The 23,959-nt window shown below is 38.9% G+C and overlaps 2 protein-coding genes across 2 annotated transcripts in view; one reads left to right on the top strand and one right to left on the bottom strand.

Moving 5' to 3' along the window:
- HSPA14 (heat shock protein family A (Hsp70) member 14) overlaps positions 1-1,181 on the bottom strand; it is a 35,741-nt gene extending 34,560 nt beyond the window's left edge. The window contains exon 1 of the mRNA XM_053716497.1: positions 1,088-1,181. Coding sequence (XP_053572472.1) covers positions 1,088-1,144 — 57 coding nt within the window. The 5' untranslated portion in view covers positions 1,145-1,181. The remainder of the gene's footprint in view (positions 1-1,087) is intronic.
- Positions 1,182-1,273: 92 nt separating this feature from the next.
- CDNF (cerebral dopamine neurotrophic factor) overlaps positions 1,274-23,959 on the top strand; it is a 76,430-nt gene continuing 53,744 nt past the window's right edge. Inside the window, exon 1 of the mRNA XM_053716499.1 lies at positions 1,274-1,421. Within this exon, the coding sequence (XP_053572474.1) occupies positions 1,337-1,421 (85 nt within the window). The 5' untranslated portion in view covers positions 1,274-1,336. The remainder of the gene's footprint in view (positions 1,422-23,959) is intronic.

Raw genomic sequence — 23,959 nt, 5'->3', positions numbered from 1 at the left:
GCGGGTCTTTTAAGGAAAATTTTGGCGCCAAATTAAAGTGCGCATAATAATGACATCACACAAAGGCAGATATATAGTGCGACGCGGCAAGCATGCATATGATGAAAAAAAACCCAACAACTATAGAATCAGGTAAGGTGCCAAATAACAGCTCCTAAAAAGACTGTTTTGGTGAATTTTAATAATGTTACCTAGAATATAATCCTCAAAAAAAAAAAAATCTTCTATAAAAAGTTATTACTGTTATTCTGCGGCATACACACATATTCTGTGAGGGCCTGTACACCAGCATTTAAACACCATGCCAGCTCAGAGTCAGCGGTGGTGCGTAGTGCTTCTAAAGACATAATTTGTGTCATACAAGCCACTGTTGACTCTCTGAGAAGGCGTGATTGTGGAATACTGGTGCATGGGTCTTAACAGGATATGTGCATATGCCACTGGAAAAAAGTAATAACTTTTACTAGAAGCAGTTTGCTAATGGAAGTATATTGAAAAAAAGGCTTCTATTTCAAATTGAAATGCACATTTTTTTTAACCTTTCTAACAACCCCCACCCACCATTTGCCTTATTTCACAAAGACAATCAGGGCTTTAGTCGACTGAGCCACTGTTACAAAGTTAGTATAAACTGCATTGTTTTGCAGTTGTTATATGATAAAGCTAATTGGGTACATATATGTAGCTGGGTTAGTCTTGTAAAGTCAGCAGGGTGCATTTAAAGTTCTGAGAATTAGAAATAGCTCTTTTTTTAAAGCTAATTACATGAAAAGGGAGCAATATAAATAATGAAGATATAATGCAAAGTCCTTCGAGTAACTAAACATTCTATAAACAAAACTCAAGGCGCTTATTGTCCCTTTAAGTACAAATATTCTCCCATTAAGACATTTATTAATGCAAGAAAGAGATTAACCAAGTTATAAATGACAGTAGATTTGTGTCTGTGACCAGAGCTTTTATGAGGGCACTAGATATGCAAATGTGTCAAACTGTAAAGTTTTTTTTTTTTTTTTTTTAACGTTGTCAGATCCGGTTCTGAACCAAGTTATATCGGGCCCAGAGCCTCCGCCACGTCTGCCGTTACCTTGTATACAGCCACACAGGCGCACGTGCAACCCAAATGCACCCCGATCGCCGCCATGCCGGTGTAGGGCAGAGAAAACGCTCAAATGGCCAATCAGAACAGAGAGCGTCTTGGTGACCAATCACAGCCACGGTTGTCGTAGAAAGTCCGCGCGGCGCTTACAAATATTAACTAGTGGGAGTGGCTTTGTTGTGATAGTGAGCTCGCGAGATTAGATAAAACGATATGTACTATTTCTAAAAAGACAAGATGGGGACTTGTACTTTAAGGCTGATCGTGTTGACGTTTTACTGGGCGGTCTGTCTGAGGCTATGTGCGGGGGATGAGTGTGAAGGTGAGGAGCTGCTCCCTTACTGCATGTGCTGAGTGCAGAAGTGATGAGTGATTTCTCATAGAGCATGTGCAGAACCGATGGGAGTGAGTTCCCAAAGTGCATGTACTGAGTGCTGAACCAATGAGAGTGAGTTCCCAAAGTGCATGTACTCAGTGCAGAACCGATGGGAGTGAGTTCCCAAAGTGCGTGTACTGAGTGCTGAACCGATGGGAGTGAGTTCCCAAAGTGCATGTACTGAGTGCAGAACCGATGGGAGTGAGTTCCCAAAGTGCGTGTACTGAGTGCTGAACCGATGGGAGTGAGTTCCCAAAGTGCATGTACTGAGTGCAGAACCGATGGGAGTGAGTTCCCAAAGTGCGTGTACTGAGTGCTGAACCGATGGGAGTGAGTTCCCAAAGTGCATGTACTGAGTGCTGAACCAATGAGAGTGAGTTCCCAAAGTGCATGTACTGAGTGCAGAACCAATGAGAGTGAGTTCCCAAAGTGCATGTACTGAGTGCAGAACCGATGGGAGTGAGTTCCCAAAGTGCGTGTACTGAGTGCTGAACCGATGGGAGTGAGTTCCCAAAGTGCATGTACTGAGTGCTGAACCGATGGGAGTGAGTTCCCAAAGTGCATGTACTGAGTGCAGAACCGATGGGAGTGAGTTCCCAAAGTGCATGTACTGAGTGCAGAACCGATGGGAGTGAGTTCCCAAAGTGCATGTACTGAGTGCAGAACCGATGGGAGTGAGTTCCCAAAGTGCATGTACTGAGTGCAGAACCGATGGGAGTGAGTTCCCAACAGGGCCGCTACTAGAAATGTTGGGGCCCCTGACTTGACCATTGATCAGGGCCCCCCCCTGACATGTGCAATTTTTGACCAAGTGACTAAAACGTATATGGACTTTATTTTTAAGTGTCTATTTAAACTTGGAAATGTTGTAAAGGTAGTAACATACAAACACAGACACTCATACACTAAAACACACACTCACACATAAGGATTCACATATAGATACTCTAGCAGACACGCAAAGAAACACACAGACACCCACACAGACACTCAGCCCTTGATTACATTGACCTGACAAGTAATGAGGTAGGCTAAAGTTTTGTAAAAAAAAAAAGGAGATTTAGAAAACAAAATATGGAGTTCTGATTATCTTTTTGTAAAGGAAGATGCCAACAAAATGACGACAACAGCATGCAGTGGTTGAAAGGAAGGGCCCTGAACTGCCTAAACAATAATTTAAAGGTTAAATGGTGGATTGGTGATTTCCGTAAAGGTCTCAGTCTCAAAGTCTGTAGAAAGATGTGAATAATCAGTAGTACGGTAAAAATGTCCTAAAAAGGAACAGACAATGGACACACACAAACTCAAACTTGCACATACACCCAAGGAAACACCGACAGAGACAGCCTCAGGAAACACACATAAAAATACAAACACACACACAGAGACAACCACATAAAACACAGAAAGACATGCATACACACACCCTCACTGAGACATCCACAGAAAACACACAGACATACACACACCCTCACAGAGAGACCCACAGAAAACACACACCCTCACTGAGACATCAAAAGAAAACACACAGACATACACACCCTCACAGAGACATCCACAGAAAACACAGACATACATACATATACACACACACACCCTCAGACATCCACAGAAAACACAGACATACACACCCACCCTCACAGAGGCATCCAGAGAAAATACACAAAGGCAAACATACACACACCCTCGCAGAGATACCCATAGAAAAAGCTCAGACATACACACCCACCTTCACAGAGACCCACAGAAAAAAATACATACACACTCATAGAGACACAAACCAAAGCACAAACACATAAACACAGACACCCACAGACACACTCACAGGAGGAAACATTTATGCACCTTGCATCCCCTAAATCAACAGTGTGTGACATGCATGATAAAAAAATTGCAGAAATTAAGAGATCACGTTTTAAAGAATCATATTTGTAAATGTGCAAACAAAAATAATTCTGTGAATTCAAAATTGTACATTAACGATCTGGGTAGATGGCTAGATGAAGAAAAGTACTTTTAAAAGGTTGACATATGTTTGTTTTTTCCCCAACCAAGAGCACAACTTCAAATATAGTGTACAAATGTTCCCATCTGTCAGCTGTACTTATGGATTTTGAAAATGCTGTACTCTATATGGTCTTGGTGGAACCATAAGCTGTGGTGGTATTCATACCATTAGATCTGGTTAAATGCATAAGTTAGGCTTTTTGGTATGTATTTCAAAATAAAGTCAGCTGTAGTGTAAACTGAAGAGTTTTAAGTTAACCTGACTCATTTCAAACACTGAACAATCTAAGTCTGAGAGTATAACATTTTATGCAGATGTAAAAATCTTAGATGAAATGCCTCCTTGCATCTGGAAAGTCCTTGCATAAAGGGGTAGTAAAGTGTAATTATATATATATATATATATATATATATATATATATATATAATGCATATCTGCCAAAAGGGCACCTACCATTTGTGTATTGAGGAGGAAACATTTTTGCATGGTTTTAAATATAGAATTTCTACAGCATTGTCAAATAATCATAAATACACTGCTGCTAAAAAAAATTGTTTTTATGGACCCCTGGCCCCACCATACAACTACTACCACACTGAAGTTACAATCCGAAATTCGAAATTGCACAAAGAAATAAAAAACATTTGCTAAGTAAGTCATACCTCCTCTGCAAATGAAAGTGATCTGCCGTCTGACTCAGGCACACGCTGAACAAACTTAAGTGCCAAGTCTGTCTCACACTGTGCATAGTGGTTTAGTACACATTCAGAAATCCTCTCAAATGCTAATACTTTACTCCTTGTAATAACATTTCCCATGCTCAATTAGCACTCTGCTGTAGTACCCACTGGTGGTTGCCAAAACTAAAAAAAAAAATTTCTTTTTTTTAGTTCTTGCCTCATGGGGCCCCCCTGGCCCTTTGGGCCCCTGACAGGAGTCACCCCTGTCACCCCCTGATGGCGGCCCTGGTTCCCAAAGTGCATGTACTGAGTGCAGAACCGATGGGAGTGAGTTCCCAAAGTGCATGTACTGAGTGCAGAACCGATGGGAGTGAGTTCCCAAAGTGCATGTGCCAGTGAACCACTGGTGTCATAAAATTAGTAATGCCCAACACACCCATGGGTGCCCTCCTCTTCCACTGCAAGCTGCCACCAGCAACACCTAACATTTAGCTTGGTGAGGCAGGATCCTTTCTAGGATTCTTATCTGTGAAATAAAAATCTAATTCTATTATATTGTGTATACTTACTTGGTTGTCTGTGAATAAAATATATATATATATATCTATATCTCTCTCCATCTCCTCTAGATTCTCTATCTCTATCATCTCTATCTCCTCCATCTCTATCATCTCTATCTCAGCCAAGAAAAGATGCACTCACAGGTCTTTCACAAAAAACAGAGTTACTTTATTTGTAACGTTTTCGGAGGTCTCGCCTCCTTCATCAGCATAAATCAATAACACAACTAACACACTTAAATAGTGATACACACACACACACTACACTTCAAACCATACCCCTTTGTTTGGCGCCAAACCCTCAATGCTGGAACGCAGTCTGCGTTCCACCGGTATTGCAAACAGGAAGCAGTGCGCAACGTCACTTCCGGTTTGCCTCTTGGACGGCGTTATAATCTACATATTATATAAAAGTGCCATATAATGTAAATAGTGTTTTCACTCTGTGTCTCAGACTTGATGTCAAGAAAAGTAAAACAAATGTGAAATAATAACAAACTGTGATAATAAACTTTGCGTGCTGAGTACACATACGTTGCCATGGCAACCTGTACACACTTGTGCCCCCGTATTTATCTTTAGGGGAAAAGAACTAACTATACTGTGTGATCCTCAATGTTTGTGTAGCAAAAAGTAACTTGTGGTGTTACCACTCTCCATTATTCAAATAATGTACCATATGTGCAGAAAATCGTGACTTATTTGTGCTACACTGAATGTGAATAAGAGGTATGAATGCTGAATGCTATGTTACCAGTAACCATATGCTTATGCAGTTTATGTTGGGGGGGGGGTTATTTTGTACCTAATGGAACTGTTAAGTAGCTTCCCACACAATTTTTTGGTCCTAGCTAGCTTTGGAAGTTTGCATTTCTTTGGACGTGCAGTATATTAAGCGCATATCAAAACGTCCACTAGATGGCTCCCCAGCTTCTAGATACTATCTTTGCAAAGTGTAAAATTGTGTTATTGTAAGTGACAAATAACACCCTACGCCAATATCCCTGTGTGGTCTAGGATATTAAGCAATACAATTGTATATGCACAAAGGCCCTACCCAAAATATAAAATCCTAACAGCTTACTAAAGGACATTATAATCTAGCAGTCCCGCTAAGGAACACCCCTTCCATATGTTAATCCAAAAAGTTATAGATCCCCAGAATTTGCAATAGCGATTATTTCTAGGGGTACTGTGATATGTATATAGCATATGGCCCAAGAAACAAACTACCACTTACATTCCAACATAATCTCACATTCTACTTAAATCACATAGCACTGAATAAAATAAATAAAATGAAAAGAGAACACTAAAAATATGTTATAGTCAGAGTCCATATTATCTATAATATGGTACCCGGATGGGTAGTATCTCCACTGTTAAAGTTCCAGGTTTGCATTGTCAGTGACAACAAAAATATTTTGCCATATCATACGATCAAAAAGGAGCCTGCTATCTCGCAGAACGTCCTTATATGGGCTTTTTATTCCAGGCCATTCATTCTCTGTGCCATACTGCTCCCCTTCAAGAATCCTTCCTTGGTGAGATATCCTCATATGACTCTTACAGTCTCCATCTAGTGCATCCTCTGGATTACCTTGATGCTAAGAGTACCGTCCCTTTATAGATGTTAAAAAAGCACATACGGACCCTTCTTGTTTGTGTTTTGACGTATACTCTGTCACAATCAGGATGCCCATATGTTGGGTTCCAAGCCGTTCGTACCTTATTGGCTGACATACCTTATAGTGAAATTCTCGGTTATGAGTGTAAGAAGAAGGTAACACATTGCACCACTATCTGACTTCCACACAGGCAATGGGAATAGCACAGACCCCCCTGACTGGTGCTGTGTACCAATGTGGTTGGGAAAACCCCAAAAAAGGGGACCCCCCACCACCGGAGCCACGGTAGTATAGGTGCCGTACCCCTGGATTGTGCCACACATTAAAACCGCACTATGTTAAGGCTTTAAAGTCAGGTGCTGTATTGAGGCCCCCTGGGTGCACTGTTCCTAACCAATACACCCATTGCACCTCCCGCTGAAGGAGTATCTTGCTCCTGTCACCTCCTCTGTCCAGAGGGGGGGGGAACATGATCAATCAGCGTATATCTTATTGATGCAACGGAATGGTTGTATTGTGCACAGTGCCTCGCTACGGGTTGATCAGAGTCCCCAGACTTGAGTGCCACACGGATGGCATGTCGATGGTTTACCATTCTTTCCCTCAACGTGCCTGTTTTCCCAACGTAAAAACGGGAACAGGGTCAAACCAAGAGATATATGACAAAAGTAGTTGTGCATGTTATAGAATGCCAAACTGTCTGTTGGTGTGAGGATGAGGAAATGTTTTCGTACTGAGTCCGTTACAGGTGGTGCACCCTAGGCATCGATAAGATCCCTTGATATTAATGTGAGACTTGGGTTTATAACTTGCTCTCGGGTCAGTCCTGAAAAGTAGGTCACGTAAACTTGTGCCCCTCCTGTACCCCACCATTGGTGTAATTTGGGGTCTGTAGTTATTATGGGCCAATGTGTCCGTAAAGACTGTCCTGCATTTCTGGTAGTGGGTGAGAAGGTGGTAGCCATAATTCATTTTTCATCTGAGGTGTCCTTGTTTCTTAACAAGTAATTGTGCCTGTGTATATTGTGACACCTTGTTGATCATCTCTTTGATGTGGTTTCTCTTATAGCTTCTTTCTGCAAATTTCTCTCCCATCTCAGTCAACTGGGAGACTCCCGTAGTGTGGTCCGAATTATTGCGCACAGTTCTAATTAATTGTGACTTAAGAATGCCCTTTAACAATGCTGGAGGATGACAACTGTCAGATCGCAAGAGGGAGTTCCTGTCAGTAGGTTTGTTGTATAATGAACGTGTATCCTTAACAATCGGTTGTAACGATAGATCAATATATTGCGCCACCGGTTGAAACGGAGGGCCTGGATGATCTCCATGTGTGGTTTGAAGCATTCAACAGCACACAAACCACGGTCCGGTTCAAAATTACTGCTGACACACAATCCATCAATTTTCTTGACCTTAAAGTATACAATACAGCACAGGGTTTGGGTTGTACATTATACAACAAACCTACTGACAGGAACTCCCTCTTGCGATCTGACAGTTGTCATCCTCCAGCATTGTTAAAGGTCATTCTTAAGTCACGATTAATTAGAACTGTGCGCAATAATTCGGACCACATTACGGGAGTCTCCCAGTTGACTGATATGGGAGAGAAATTTGCAGAAAGGGGCTATAAGAGAAACCACATCAAGGAGATGATCAACAAGGTGTCACAATATACACAGGCACAATTACTTGTTAATTAATTTTTCATCTGAGGTGTGTCCTTGTTTCTTATGGCTACCACCTTCTCATCCACTACCAGAAATGCAGGACAGTCTTTACGGACACATTGGCCCATAATAACTACAGACCCCAAATTACACTTCAGTAACAATCTTACACCAATGGTGGGGTAAAGGAGGGGCACGAGTTTACGTGACCTACTTGTCAGGACTGACCCGAGAGCAAGTTATAAACCCAAGTCTCACATTAATATCAAGGGATCTTATCGACGCCTAGGGTGCACCACCTGTAACGGACTCCTCAGTACGAAAACATTTCATCATCCTCACACCAACAGACAGTTTGGCATTCTATAACATGCACAACTACTTTTGTCATATATCTCTTGGTTTGTCCCTGTTCCCGTTTTTACGTTGGGAAAACAGGCACGTTGAGGGAAAGAATGGTAAACCATCGACATGCCATCCGTGTGGCACTCAAGTCTGGGGACTCGGATCAACCCGTAGCGAGGCACTGTGCACAATACAACCATTCCGTTGCATCAATAAGATATACGCTGATTGATCATGTCCCCCCCCCCTCTGGACAGAGGAGGTGACAGGAGCAAGATACTCCTTCAGCGGGAGGTGCAATGGGTGTATCGGTTAGGAACAGTGCACCCAGGGGGCCTCAATACAGCACCTGACTTTAAAGCCTTAACATAGTGCGGTTTTAATGTGTGGCACAATCCAGGGGTACGGCACCTAAACTACTGTGGCTCCGGTGGTGGGGGGTCCCCTTTTTTTTGGGTTTTCCCAACCACATTGGTACACAGCACCAGTCAGGGGGGTCTGTGCTATTCCCATTGCCTGTGTGGAAGTCAGATAGTGGTGCAATGTGTTACCTTCTTCTTACACGCATAACCGAGAATTTCACTATAAGGTATGTCAGCCAATAAGGTACGAACGGCTTGGAACCCAACATATGGGCATCCTGATTGTGACAGAGTATACGTCAAAACACAAACAAGAAGGGTCCGTATGTGCTTTTTTAACATCTTTAAAGGGACGGTACTCTTAGCATCAAGGTAATCCAGAGGATGCACTAGATGGAGACTGTAAGAGTCATATGAGGATATCTCGCCAAGGAAGGATTCTTGAAGGGGAGCAGTATGGCACAGAGAATGAATGGCCTGGAATAAAAAGCCAATATAAGGACGTTTTGCGAGATAGCAGGCTCCTTTTTGATCGTATGATATGGCAAAATATTTTTGCTGTCATTGACAATGCAAACCTGGAACTTTAACAGTGGAGATACTACCCATCCGGGTACCATATTATAGATGATATGGACTCTGACGATAACATATTTTTAGTGTTCTCTTTTCATTTTATTTTATTCAGTGTTATGTGATTTAAGTAGAATGTGAGAGTATGTTGGAATGTAAGTGGTAGTTTGTTTCTTGGGCCATATGCTATATACATATCACAGTACCCCTAGAAATAATCGCTGTTGCAAATTCTGGGGATCTATAACTTTTTGGATTAACATATGGAGGGGGTGTTCCTTAGCGGGACTGCTAGATTATAATGTCCATTAGTAAGCTGTTAGGATTTTATCTTTTGGGTAGGGCATTTGTGCATATACAATTGTGTTGCTTAATATCCTAGACCACACAGGGATATTGGCGTAGGGTGTTATTTGTCACTTACAATAACACAATTTTACACTTTGCAAAGATAGTATCTAGAAGCTGGGGAGCCATTTATGCGCTTAATATACTGCACGTCCTAAGAAATGCAAACTTCAAAAGCTAGCTAGGACCAAAAAATTGTGTGGGAAGCTACTTAACAGTTCCATTAGGTACAAAATAACCCCCCCCCCCCCAACATAAACTGCATAAGCATATGGTTACCGGTAACATAGCATTCAGCATTCATACCTCTTATTCACATTCAGTGTAGCACAAATAAGTCACGATTTTCTGCACATATGGTACATTATTTGAATAATGGAGAGTGGTAACACCACAAGTTACTTTTTGCTACACAAACATTGAGGATCACACAGTATAGTTAGTTCTTTTCCCCTAAAGATAAATACGGGGGCACAAGTGTGTACAGGTTGCCATTGCACGCAAAGTTTATTATCACAGTTTGTTATTATTTCACATTTGTTTTACTTTTCTTGACATCAAGTCTGAGACACAGAGTGAAAACACTATTTACATTATATGGCACTTTTATATAATATGTAGATTATAACGCTGTCCAAGAGGCAAACCGGAAGTGACGTTGCACACTGCTTCCTGTTTGCAATACCGGTGGAACGCAGACTGTGTTCCAGCATCGAGGGTTTGGCGCCAAACAAAGGGGTATGGTTTGAAGTGTAGTGTGTGTGTGTGTGTCACTATTTAAGTGTGTTGTGTTATTGATTTATGCTGATGAAGGAGGCGAGACCTCCGAAAACATTACAAATAAAGTAACTCTGTTTTTTGTGAAAGACCTGTGAGTGCATCTTTTCTTGGCTGCTGTATGATTTCAAAGTTGCACCCAGGCGGCTATCCCACTGAGGGCAAGATCTGGTAATTGGATACACACATCTATTTATCTATCTATTATCTATCTATTACCTATCTATCTATTATCTATCTATTAATCTATTTTCTATCTATTTATCTATCTATCTATTATCTATCTATCCTATCTATTATTTTATCTCCTAAGCATGGCCAAAAGTTGCTGGCGGTTAGATTGTGAACACATTTGTTAAGCCGTTGCATGTGCTGAGTATAGAAGCTCTTATGTTAAAGGACCAGTCAATATAGTAGATTTTCATAATCAATAAATGCATAAGAAGACAATGCAATAGCACTTAATCTGAACTTCAAATGAGTAGTAGATTTTTGTTAAATAAATTGCAAAGTTATGTCTATTTCCACTCCCCCTGTATCATGTGACAGTCATCAGCCAATCACAAATGCATATCGGTATATTCTGTGAATTCTTGCACATGCTCAGTAGGAGCTGGTGACTCAAAAATGTAAATATAAAAAGACTGCACATTTTGTTAATGGAAGTACATTGGAAAGTTGTTTAAAATTGCTGCCTCATCTGAATCATGAAGTTTAATTTTGACTTGAGTGTCCCTTTAAGTGGAATTTAATGGGTGGACATTGTACTGTAAATTTTACTCATTTAATGTGTTCCCAATTATCCATTTTACCTGTTGGAGTGTATGAAAGGGAGATAATGAAAAACGTACATGCTCAATTTCATCAGAGCATGTAAATGTAAGACTATTGATACTGTACTACTGTGTTTAACCCCCACAGCAGTGCTAGTTGTATGCCTCAGGTGAGAATCTAATGCTCCTAATTGGGTTAGTGGCAGTTTCACTTGTGACCAACCGAGTGATACTTCTACTGTGTGTTTAACCCATTTGCAGGGGTTAAACACAAGTAGTGCATTGTAGATAATCTTAAAAATACATTTTGTAACAAAGTAGTGTTTTTGTTTTTTTTTACTATTAAGGCCCTTTACGTGGTTTACGAATATCCCCTTTACTTTTATTTTGTCATTTAAAATAGCTTCCCGTTGAAACGTCATCGTATACTATAAACTTCGGTTCAGTAGTGGCTATGGAAATGCTATGTAAACAATATGCATAAGAAATCATTCCTGTAATGAGGAAAGAGAGCCCAACTCTTATCTGCAGCTTGCTTGAGTGCACTATCCTTTAAAGGGACATACTGACTGGTTATACTGCCTAAATGGAAATAAGTTTAGCGTTCTTTGTGCATCTGCAGTCAGCTTCAGTTTATACATCTTCAGATGGCAAGCGAAGGAGGGAGATCCCTCATTGCATATGCTGTGTTAGGTTTATATCCCTGTATGATGAGGAAAGCAGAAAGGGAGGATTCCTCTTGTATGTTTTGTTTGTGAGTAGACATCAGTTTCCTTAGTGAATGTGCAATCTAAGTATAAGTTAGTAATATGAATATGGTGAGATGATAAAGTGTGAGTGCACTTCAGTCCTCTGCTTTAGTGGTTGCTGACTTTGCATGCTTTTTCTGTCTGAAGACACTGGGGTTTCTGTTATGTGTGTGTGTGTGTGTGTGTGGTTCAGCCCTATTTGGAAGGAAAATATGAATATTAAAGGGACACTGAACCCAAATTTTTTCTTTCGTGATTCAGATAGAGCATGCAATTTTAAGCAACTTTCTAATTTACTCCTATTATCAAATTGTCTTCATTCTCTTGGTATGTTTATTTGAAAAGCAAGAATATACGTTTAGATGCCGGCCCATTTTTGGTGAACAGCCTGGGTTGTCCTTGCTGATTGGACATTACCAATAAACTGTCCATGGTTCTGAACTGTCCATGGTTCTGAACAAAAAAATGCTGGCTCCTTAACTTAGATGCCTTCTTTTTCAAATAAAGATAGCAAGAGAACTAAGAAAATTGATAATGGAAGTAAATTAGAAAGTTGCTTAAAATTGCATGCTCTATCTGAATCATGAGAGAACAAATTTGGGTTCAGTGTCCCTTTAATTAACTCACTATCTATGTACATTTGAGGCACCCAGTTAAACTTGTGTATATAAAGTGTTGTCCTAAAATGTAAAACTATGTGAGAGGAAAAGTACATTCAGAATTGACAGGGATTTTCTGTGCATCGCGTCCCCCTGCAAAAATAAAGTGAGATAATATTTCTTCTTTATATAAAGCATCAAACCTAATATGCATAATCTTTATAGACCCCAAATCTTATTCCCATAAGTCACCTGCAATATTGTTGATGGGCACTTTCTTTTGGTAATTTCAACAGTTTTTTTTTTTTTTACCAAACCCTGAGTTTCATAAATGCAGGCATCTCAATTATTATTTAATAGACTTGTGAAAATGTCAGGGAAATTCAGCACTTGTGCCAAGGTTTGTGTTGCTCTTCATGCAAAAAACAATTGGGCTGAGCTAAAGACCGCAGAGTTACTCTATATGAGGTAATGGCATTAGATACTATTGTCTGCTAGTTTAGTGCCCCAGAACCACCATTTCTTGCAATCTGAGGACTGTATGGTACACTATTCAGTATCTTCATCTAACCTTATCCAGTTTGTCTTCAATTGGAAAGCTTTACAAATTGTCATTAGCACCACTGGGTTAGGTTAGGTCATTTTTTCATATTCACTTAATAGATCTCATTTTTTTGTTCTCAGAGTGCTGGAAGGGACAGTCAACTTCAAAAATGTTATTGTTTAAAAAGATGGATAATTCCTTTATTAACCATTCCCCAGTTTTTCATAACCAACATGGTTATATTAATATACTTTTTACCTCTGATTACCTTGTATCTAAGCCTCTTTTGACAGCCCCCTGATCACATGGCTATTTATTTATTATCTATTGACTTGCATTTTAGCCAATTGGTGCAGTGGCATGCACAACTCCACGGGAGAGAGCATAATGTTATATATATATATGGCCCGCATGAACTAGCACTCCCCTGTTGTGAAAAGCCAAAAAAAATACATGTGATAAGAGGCCATCTGTAGTGACTTAGAAACAGGCAGAAATGTAATGGTATCAAGTATATTACTATAACAAAGTTGGTTGTGCAAAGTTGGGGAATGGGTAGTAAAGGCATTATCTATCTTTTTAAACAATAACAATTTTGGTGTTGACTGTCCCTTTAAACTTATGCACACCATACCTATCCCTGTTTGTAACATCATTTAGTTTTCAGACCTACCATATAGTGTTTTGACTTTACTGTCCCTTCAAGCCCTATTTTACTATTTACTCCATTTCAAGTTCCTTCAACAGAAAAATACAGCCTTTCCCCTCTATTTTTAAACCAATACACATACAGACATTTCCCCTCATTCCCTTTAATTATGCAGTCGTAATAAGAATTTCTGTCCTACTTCATGAATGATTCTGCCAGACATGTACTAGTAGTACAATTCATTCCTTCTCATGTTCTGCTTACGTTTTGTTCCATTACATAAAGTTACAAACAGCTCACATTCCTGTGATCACTAGAAAGGTCACGTGCTTCAGCATAATACCTACCTTTCACGTTCTCCTTTTACATTGGCACTAACAAGTATATTTTATTAGACCCCATTATATCCCACATCAGAGTATGATGTGGAACAAAATAACCACATGCAGCAGGTGTGCAATGCATGCTTTGGTGTGTGCTATATTAGTGGGTACATAAATTGTATTTTTTGCAGTATATAGGATATAAGACATTAAATCCAAATGTATTTCATAGCTCATATAGGGCATACAATTTTAAACATTCCTGTTGACATATCACATTTGTTTCATTCTCTTGGTATCGTTTGGTGGAACAGCAATGTACTTCTGGGAGCTAGCTGAACACGACAGGTGAGCCAATAAAATTGGCATATATGAATCAGCAGCTAGCTCCCAGTAGTGTATTGCTGCAGAGCCTAACTAGGCATAATTTTCAACAAAGCATATCAAGTAGGGATGTGCATTTAGCAGTTTCTTTGTCTTCCGAATGCGGAATAAGGCAGCCGCTTGTGGCCTTCGGTTCTTTTTGGAGCCTGACTTATACTTGTGAAAGTGAAACGCACAGAGATCTGTGTCAAATCCAGATCTTAATGTGATGCACTTTCAAAAGAAGAAATTTGACTTTGAAATGAGCCGTAAGCCGCAAATGGCCGCCTTCTTCCGCTTTCGGCAGCTAACGAAACTGCTGAATGCACATGCCTAATACAAGAGAACAAAGCACACATTAGATGATAATAGTAAATCATAAAGCTATTTGCATGCTCTGCAATGCAGCTCTCAGATACTTCTATAAACTTTGAATATATATTTTTCCTACTGCTATGTGAAACTCTTCCATTTTATTTAATTGACTTTATTACCAATAATGATTATATAGCATTAAGGGACAGTATACACCAGTGTTTCTCAACTCCTTTCTGCTGGACCCTTAACAGGGCAGATATTCATTATATCTTAAAGGGATACTGAACCCAATTTTTTTCTTTCGGGATTGAGATAGAGCATGCAATTTTAAGCATCTTTCTAATTTACTCCTATTATCAAATTTTCTTCATTCATGGGTTCAGTGTCCCTTTAAAGGACCAGTAAACACAGCAGATTTGCATAATCAATAAATGCAAGATAACAAGACAATACAATAGCATTTACTTTATTATGAGTAGTAGATTTTATTCTAACAAGTTTCAAAGTTCTGTATATTTCCACTCCCCTTGTACCATGTGATAGCAATCAGCCAATCACAAATGCATATACGTATAGTCTGAGTTCTTGCACATGCTCAGTAGGAGCTGGTGACTCAAAAAGTGTAAATATAAAAGACTGCACATTTTTTTTTAATGGAAGTAAATTGGAAAGTTGTTTAAAATTACATGCTGTATCTGAATCATGAAAATTTAATAAAACCTGAGTGTCCCTTTAACTATAGCACAGGTAAAATAATCAGCTGATCAGTAACCATGGTTGCTAACCTGCTTTCACCCTTTTGATGATTATTTCACCTGTGCTCTAGTTAAATAATGAATATCTGGCCTATTAAAGGGACACTGAACCCAAATTTTCTTTCGTGATTCAGATAGAGAATGCAATTTTAAGCAACTTTCTAATTTACTCCTATCAATTTTTCTTCGTTCTCTTGCTATCTTTATTTGAAAAAGGCATCTAAGCTATTTTTTTGCTTCAGACCCTGGACTGCACTTGTTTATTGGTGGGTGATTTCATCCGCCAATCAGCAAGAACCCAGGTTGTTCACCAAAAATGGGCCGGCATCTAAACTTACATTCTTGCATTTCAAATAATGATTCCAAGAGAATGAAGAAAATTTGATAATAGGAGTAAATTTGAAAGTTGCTTAAAATTGCATGCTCTAGCTGAATCCCAAAAGAAAACATTTGGGTTCAGTGTCCCTTTAAGGGTCCTGAGGACTGGAGTTGAGAAACACTGATATACACCAATTTTCATATAACTATATGTAATAAACACTACTATAAAGAAGAATATGCACAGATACTGATCTAAAAATCCAGTATAAACTTTTAAAAACGTACTTAGACGCTCCTAATTTAGCACTGTTGACGAGAATAGGCTGGGACACCCATTGAAATGGGCTGAGAAAGCAGAAAGAGCAGAGCTTCCCCCCCTCCCTTGCATATGAAAAGACCCATTACATAAACAGAACCAAGCAGGAGTTTGCAGACATCAGTATACATATAAAGCTTTGGGGCTTGGTTAGGAATCTGAAAATCAGCACAATGTTATTTAAAAATAAGCAAAACTATACATTGTTACAAAAACTCACTAGATGGGCTATATAAATGGATCACCTACAAAACATTTATGCAAATAAAAATCTAGTGTACAATGTCCCTTTCGTTCTAATAATGGGTGAATACTGTTCTCTTTAACAGCGAGTAGCTAACCTGTTAGGGACTAAACTTCTTGAATACCACATTAATAGTGAGGGTGCACACCAATGCCCAGTGGGCTGACTCTTCTAATTTACAGGAGGTTTACTTTCCCTGTTACAGATGTAGCAGGACTAACTTTACTTTCTCACCTCTAGCCCTCAAGGCAACCTCATAGATCATATTTATATTATTTCCCTGCTTGAGTGCAGGTGAGTATTATGTTGCTTTGTCTATAGCTAGCTATATGTTTGTGATCCTGTCTACAGCTGTTTGTTCAGGAGTATGACTTGTGACCAAATTCCTAGGAGAGCAGTTATGCTATTTAGGGTCAGACTAATATTTTAGCCACAGTGCCATATGGAAGAGAACCTAAAAAAATCACTATCTAAAGAAAACTGCTACTAAGCGGATTTAACTTTTTATTTTAAAGGGACAGTCTAGTCCAAAATAAACTTTCTTGATTCAGATAGAGAATGTAATTTTAAACAATTTTCCAATTTTTATCACCAATTTTGCTTTGTTTTTTTTTTTATTCTTAGTTGAAAGCTAAACGTAGGAGGTTCAAATGCTAATTTCTAAGCAATGGAGGCCGCCTCTTCTTTCAGGGCATTTTGACAGTTTGACACCACCAGAGGGTGTTAGTTCATGTGTGTCATATAGAAAACATTGTGCTTACTCACGTGGAGTTCAGGTGAGCCATCTCTGATTGGCTAAAATAGATGTCTGTCAAAAGAACTGAAATAAGGGGGCAGTTTGCAGAGGCTTAGATACAAGGTAATCACTGAGGTAAAAAAGTGTATTTATATAACTGTGTTGGTTGTGCAAAACTAGGAAACGGGTAATAAAGGGATTATCTATGTTTTTAAACAATAACTATTCTGGTGTAGACTGTCCCTTTAAGCTTTTTAGATTGTTCAGCCCAAAATGCATTTTAAACTTATCATCCCCAAGATATAAGAACTTTAATAAATATAAGCTTTATGTAGTTAAAGGGACATGGAACCCAAATATGCATTTTGTAATTCAAATAAAGCATGCAATTTTACTTCTATTATCTATTTTACTTTGTTCTCTTGGTTTCCTTTGTTTAATAGCATAGATAGCTGGGATCAGGAGCAGCAATACACTACTGGGAGCTATCTGCTGATTGGTGCCTACATATATATGCCCTTGTCATTGTGTCACCTGATTTGTTCAGCTGTCTCCTATTAGTGCAGAGCTGCTCCTTCATGAAGTTAATTTGATAGTTTAAGTAAATTATAAATAAAGTTGTTTAACATAGTATGCTCTATCTGAATCCTAATAGATTGCATTTAGGGGATGTTTAAAGCAGGACAATGACAACCCCATTGATGGACTTGCATATCCCATGTATTCTGTAACCCAAAAGCAAATACAGATTCTAATGTTTGTGTGTGCATCATAGACCGTGTAATTTATTGCACTTCCAGTGAAGCCTGCTGAGTCTTTAACTAGTTGATTGTGGACACAGTGCCTTTGGGGGCCATGTACTAAGGCGTCAAATTTTTCGCACAGACCGTATCGAATTAACCCGCTGGCATTCGCACCATGCGGATAGAACTTCGTTACATGAATGTACTAAAAACCAAGCCGTAAAATTTCGCGTCTATTGTGTCTTGAAGACAATCGGATTATTGATAACTTTGAAGCTTCGTTCGGTGCGAAAGAGCAAAGTTACGAAGCAGTCTGCGACCTAATTGGTTTAGTTCTTCACCCACGTGACCATCTAGGTGTCATAATCATCAGACAAGCGGCCACGTCTGGCTGCAGACATGTATAAGACTGTGCATTTTCCCAGAAATCTTAGAATATTGTTTATTTACTTTTCGGTATTCACTTTGAGAAGATGGCTTGCTCCGGAGATTAAGCTACTTCTAAGAAGACTCGCAACCCTAATTTCCTCTCATCAACAGAATGTTGTACTTGTTGATCTAGTACTCTAATATTATGGCAATATTTATGGTAGTCGAGTCAAGCAAACCCCCGGTGCTCGTAAGAAGTTTATTTGGGAAAAAATTAGTGACGCTGTGAGTGCTCAAGGACCAACTAAAAAAGATATTGACTCCTGCAAAAAAAAGGTTCAACGATATAAAGCGTCAAACTAAAGCCAAAATTGCCAAAGAAAAGCAATATGCACAAGGTACTGGAGGCGGACAACCTTATGTTGCAGATTTGACTGACTTTGAAAGAAAAGTTTTACAGAGGCTTGGCACAGAGGTCATTGAGGGCATAACCGATGACTGTGATAGCGATATTCGAGGTAATTATAAATTAATCTCCAAAGTAATATTTATATTGTTTAATTGTCTGCACCAAAAATGTGTCTCTTACGTTAAGGTATTATAAAATTGTATTCTGTAACAGAATCATGATTGAAAATTTTTTGGTATACTGTCCCTTGAAAATTGATTTATTAATTTGATTACTTCTCTCTGTATCTATTTCTTTAACGTTCCAGGGAACCAAAAATTATGCAATCATGATTCATAAAGAGAGCATGAAAAACATTTTCAAGTTTCTAATATACTCCATTTTTTTTTCTATTGCTTAATTTATTTAAAAAAAATAAGGCCTACATGGAACATGGAAATCACTTTTTTTGAAGTTAAATGAAACCCAAATGTTTGATTTAGAAAGAGCATGCAATTCTGTATTTATTTTATATCAACATGGGTGCAATCGATGGCTCCAAGGACATTGGGCATTCCGGACATTCTATAAAAATTGGACTTCACAGATTGCCAATCCTCAGGAGTCGATGGAAGGCACACGTACCTTGGAAAGACGACCATCAATGCATCAATTACTTTGGTTAAAGGGACAGTCTAGTCAAAACTAAACTATCATGATTCAGATAGGGCGTGCAATTTTAAACAACTTTCAAATTTACTTTTATCATCAAATTTGCTTTGTTCCCTTGGTGGTATTTTTGAAAAGCTAAACCTAGCTAGGCTTAAACTGATTTCTAAACAGTTGAAAACCGCCTCCTAGCTCAGAGCATTTTGAAAGTTTTTCAGTTAGACTGTGCTAGTTCACATGTGTCATATAGATAACATTGTGCTCACTCCCGTGAAGTTATTTAGGAGTCTTCACTGATTGACTACACTGCATTTCTGTCAAAGGCACTTAGATAAGGAGGCTGTCTGCTAATGATTACATACAAGGTAATCACAGAGGTAAAAAGTGTATTAATATAACTGTGTTGGTTACGCAAAAACAGGGAATGGGCAATAAAGGGATTATCTATCTTTTTAAATAAGAAAAATTTTGGTGTAGACTGTCCCTTTAAGTGCCTCGAAAAAGCAGACTGGCTGATGCCAATTATAACGCTAGACACAGCTTGGAATGAACCGGTGGCAAAAAAGTGTAAGGCTGCCAAAAGTTTTAATAGTCCGAGTATGGCTTGTGAACGCGCTGTCATAGGCTCAAGATATTCTGCTATTTCATTATAATGTTCGATAATAGCTTCTCTGTCCAAACGGAATCTCTGGATAATCTCCCGATCAGAAATGCCTTCCAAACCCATACGTGGAAGGAAAACTATAGGGACTCTGATTCTTCTACCTCTCCTTCTTTGCAATCCATTGTTGTCAACCGGTGCCTGTATAGCCCTTCTTCCTCGTAATTGAATCAATCGGAAAAGAAACATGTGTAAAAGTGTCTCCATCTTCATTCAGTGATCCAAAAACCAATAATGATACAAAAGTAGTCTAGTCCTTTCACTTAAGTACTTTTACCTGGCGTCAGGTTGATACCCCTATAGTTTTCTATTGTATTCGCTACCTAAATGGTCGCGAAGCAAATCACGCGAAGTTGGAGCGGACGGATTAGTTGTAACATTCATAATTTCTGATTAAAGCGAATTTACGTGTGATCGAACATGTAGTAAGTGGAAAAAGGCTTAGGAACGATCAGTTGCGTAAAATTACGATAGCTGATGAAAAATAGTGGTTTTTCTATTCGATCGCAGATTGGTAAATACGAGATGCAGATCGTGAGTGAATTTTGAAGCGTAAATACAGACGAACGGTCACTTCGAAGCTTAGTACATGGCGCCCTTTGTCTGCATTACTTACACTGTGCAAAGGACAACCCTGTGTCAGGTTGCATGTTGTCTTAAAGGGAATAAGGGGGAAACGGAGGTCAGCTAATTTTCAGCTTTGCTGATATCAGTGAACACGTGATGTTACTGTACCACTGTGTAATTAAGTTACACACAATAAGTTCCCATGAGGCAGAGCCCATATTTGTTATTTGTTAGTAATGTGGGGGGCTCTTATGGAGCTGATATTTCAGCCCCCTCTCCACTTACTAGAACATGTAAACAGTGATCACCTGACACTACCATAGACATAAGTAGGGGAGTAAGTGTTTATTTGTCCAGCTGCTAGGGGATTTTCAGAACAATGACAAATACCTCACTGGACATATTTATGGTGGTGTGATGACTTTTATAAAGAGACAGTTATTACTTCTAACCCTAGAAATATATTATAAACCACTCCATTTAAAAGATGGGGGTCCCATCATTAAAGGGATGTTAAACAGTCTGTTTCATTGTTGTAATAAAAAAGCAATAAGCAGCAGTGGCTTATACTTAAAGGATCACGAAACACAGAATTCCATACTTAATACATGCATAATAAAAAAACAATGCAAAATTCTCTGAATTTCAAATAAGTAGATATTTTTTCTGACAAATTTATTTCCCCCATTTTCCGGCCCCCTGTATCATGTGACATCCATCTGCCAATCAGACTAGTATATGTGTACCTTATGAACTTGTGCTCAGTATGAGGTGGTACCTCAAAAAGTGTGTATATAAAAAGAATGTGCAAAATTTGATAATCTAACTAAATTGTAAAGTCTCTCTTAAAATTTGCATGCTCTATCTGAATCATGAAAGTTCAATTCTGACTTTAGTGTCCCTTTAAAGGACCATTAAACTTGACATTTCAACAACGTCTACAATGTTTCATTATTGCATTATACATTCATTATTTATTTTGCTGCCTTTTGTTGTAGAGTACATCTAAAATGTGTGCTTGTTTTACTTTCTCCCAGGGAGGTTTGCATACCTCCCAACATCTGAAAGAACCAAAGAGGCTCTTTTCTCCTTTGCTAATAGAGCTCCACCCCCCCCCAAACATACACAACATCCAACTTCTTTTGCAATTACCTTTTGAGGCTTTCCCTCCTTATGGAGGGTGACAATGATGGTTTTCTGCACAACTGTCAGGTCAGCAGTCTTTCCCATGATTGTGATTCCTATTGAACCAGACTGAGAGACCATTTAAAGGCTCAGGAACCCTTTGCAGGTGTTATGGCTTAATTAGCTGATTAGAGTGGGGGCACTGAGCCTAGAATATTGCACCTTTTCACAATATTCTAATTTTCTGAGATTGTGGATTTGGGGTTTTCATGAGCTGTAAGCCATAATCATCACAATTATGACAAATCACGGCTTGAACTATCTTGCTTTGCATGTAATGGGTCTCTCTCATATATTAGTTTCACCTTTTAAGTTGCATTAGTGAAATAAATGAACTTTTGCACGATATTCAAATTTTTCGAGTTTCACCTGTATCGCATGAATAAATATACAAAAACAAAATCAGCCATTTACAGTAATGGATAACCAAGGGGGGGAGATTTATGAACTGTTGGTTGGGTTAAATGGCCCTCTCTTACATGTGCACTCTTTCCTGAGATTCTCTCTCTTCAGTGCAGTGATCAGGAAATGGCATTCTTGGCAACATAACAAACATTCTGTTAACTGGACAAGAAACCCAAAAATTTTCTTGCATAATTCTGATAGAGCATGCAAAGTTAAATTACCTTTCCAATTTACATATATTATCAAATTTCCTTCATTCTCTGTGTATCTAAGATTAGGAGTAGGCAGCAATGCACTAATGGTAGCTATGGGAACACACTGGATGAGCCAATAAGAGATATATGTGCAGCCACCAATTGGCAGCTAGGTTCCAGTAGTGCATTGCTGTTCCTGAGCCTACCTAGGTATACTATTTAACAAAGTATATCAAAAGAATGAAGCAAATAGATGACAGAAGTAAATTGGAATATTTTCTGCTCAATCTGAATCATGAAAGAAAACAAATTGTGTTTAACAGCACACACCAATGCATTCAGATCAAGATTACTTCCCACTGATCTGTGTTGCAGTGTGTTCCCTTCTGCTTGACAAGTTGGTGTAAGTTGCAGATTTCGCCTGCTTAAGGAGCTGAGGGGAAGTTTGCCACTCATAACACTTGATTTGTGAAAAAAATATTAATCTTGGCTGGAGTATAGCGCATAGAGTTTCTTACACAAGTTGTTTCCTCATATACACTACGGGCTGGCTGTTGGGTAAGAGGATTTTTACCTAGTAAGCTTCTTTGGTCAGTAATTTTCTAACAATACTGAAGTGTCTTTCGCATGAAACATTGCTGTGTGGAATAAGGAACAGGAATTTTACTAGACTGCGCAATGTAGGAAATCTGGGTTTAATCTGTGAAATATCATGCCAGACCTTAGCTATCCTCACACTGCCATCAGTCTGGGGCAAAACATCACAGGTCTGGTAGTCCCTAAATTCTCCAAATAGATTATCGTTTGATGTGCATGGACAACATCAGGAAACCTAAATTACCACATGAAGGTTGCTTAATGTTGATGACAGGCGATTTGATTGTTTAATGAAGGTCAGATTTTGGAGAACCAGATCTAGAGGCATTGCTTTTTTCATATAATCCAAACCTTTTACTTAAAACTGCACAGCCTCACAAAAATTTTAAGTTTGGTGCAGTATTTATTAAAGTTTCTCTCCGAGCATAATTGGTTGTCTCAAGAGGAGTTCTCTGGCTGGTACATTACAGTCCCAGTAGTCTATATATTTTAAACACTGGCTTCCTGCTATGACTCCTGGCTGCACAAACCTCACCAATATGCCCTTGTACAAGGACATCATAGCAGTATATAAAGGGTGAATTTTTGGCTCTTCTGTCTGCATTTAAAGGTTGAACTTATTAAAGGAACAGTCTAGGCCAAAATAAACTTTCATGATTCAGATAGAGCATGTAATTTTAAACAATTTTCCAATTTACTTTTATCACCAATTTTGCTTTGTTCTCTTGGTATTCTTAGTTGAAAGCTTAACCTAGGAGGTTCATATGCTAATTTCTTAGACCTTGAAGCCCACCTCTTTCAGATTGCATTTTAACAGTTTTTCACCACTAGAGGGTGTTAGTTCACATATTTCATATAGATAACACTGTGCTCGTGCACGTGAAGTAATCTGGGAGCAGGCACTGATTGGCTAGACTGCAAGTCTGTCAAAAACTGAAAAAAGGGGCAGTTTGCAGAGGCTTAGATACAAGATAATCACAGAGGTTAAAAGTATATTATTATAAATGTGTTGGTTATGCAAAACTGGGAAATGGTTAATAAAGGGATTATCTATCTTTTAAA

The sequence above is a fragment of the Bombina bombina genome, chromosome 6 (genome assembly GCF_027579735.1).
Source record: "Bombina bombina isolate aBomBom1 chromosome 6, aBomBom1.pri, whole genome shotgun sequence".
Classification (NCBI taxonomy): domain Eukaryota; kingdom Metazoa; phylum Chordata; class Amphibia; order Anura; family Bombinatoridae; genus Bombina; species Bombina bombina.
Note: the sequence above shows the minus strand (reverse complement) of the source record. Positions and strands in the feature narration are given on the sequence as shown.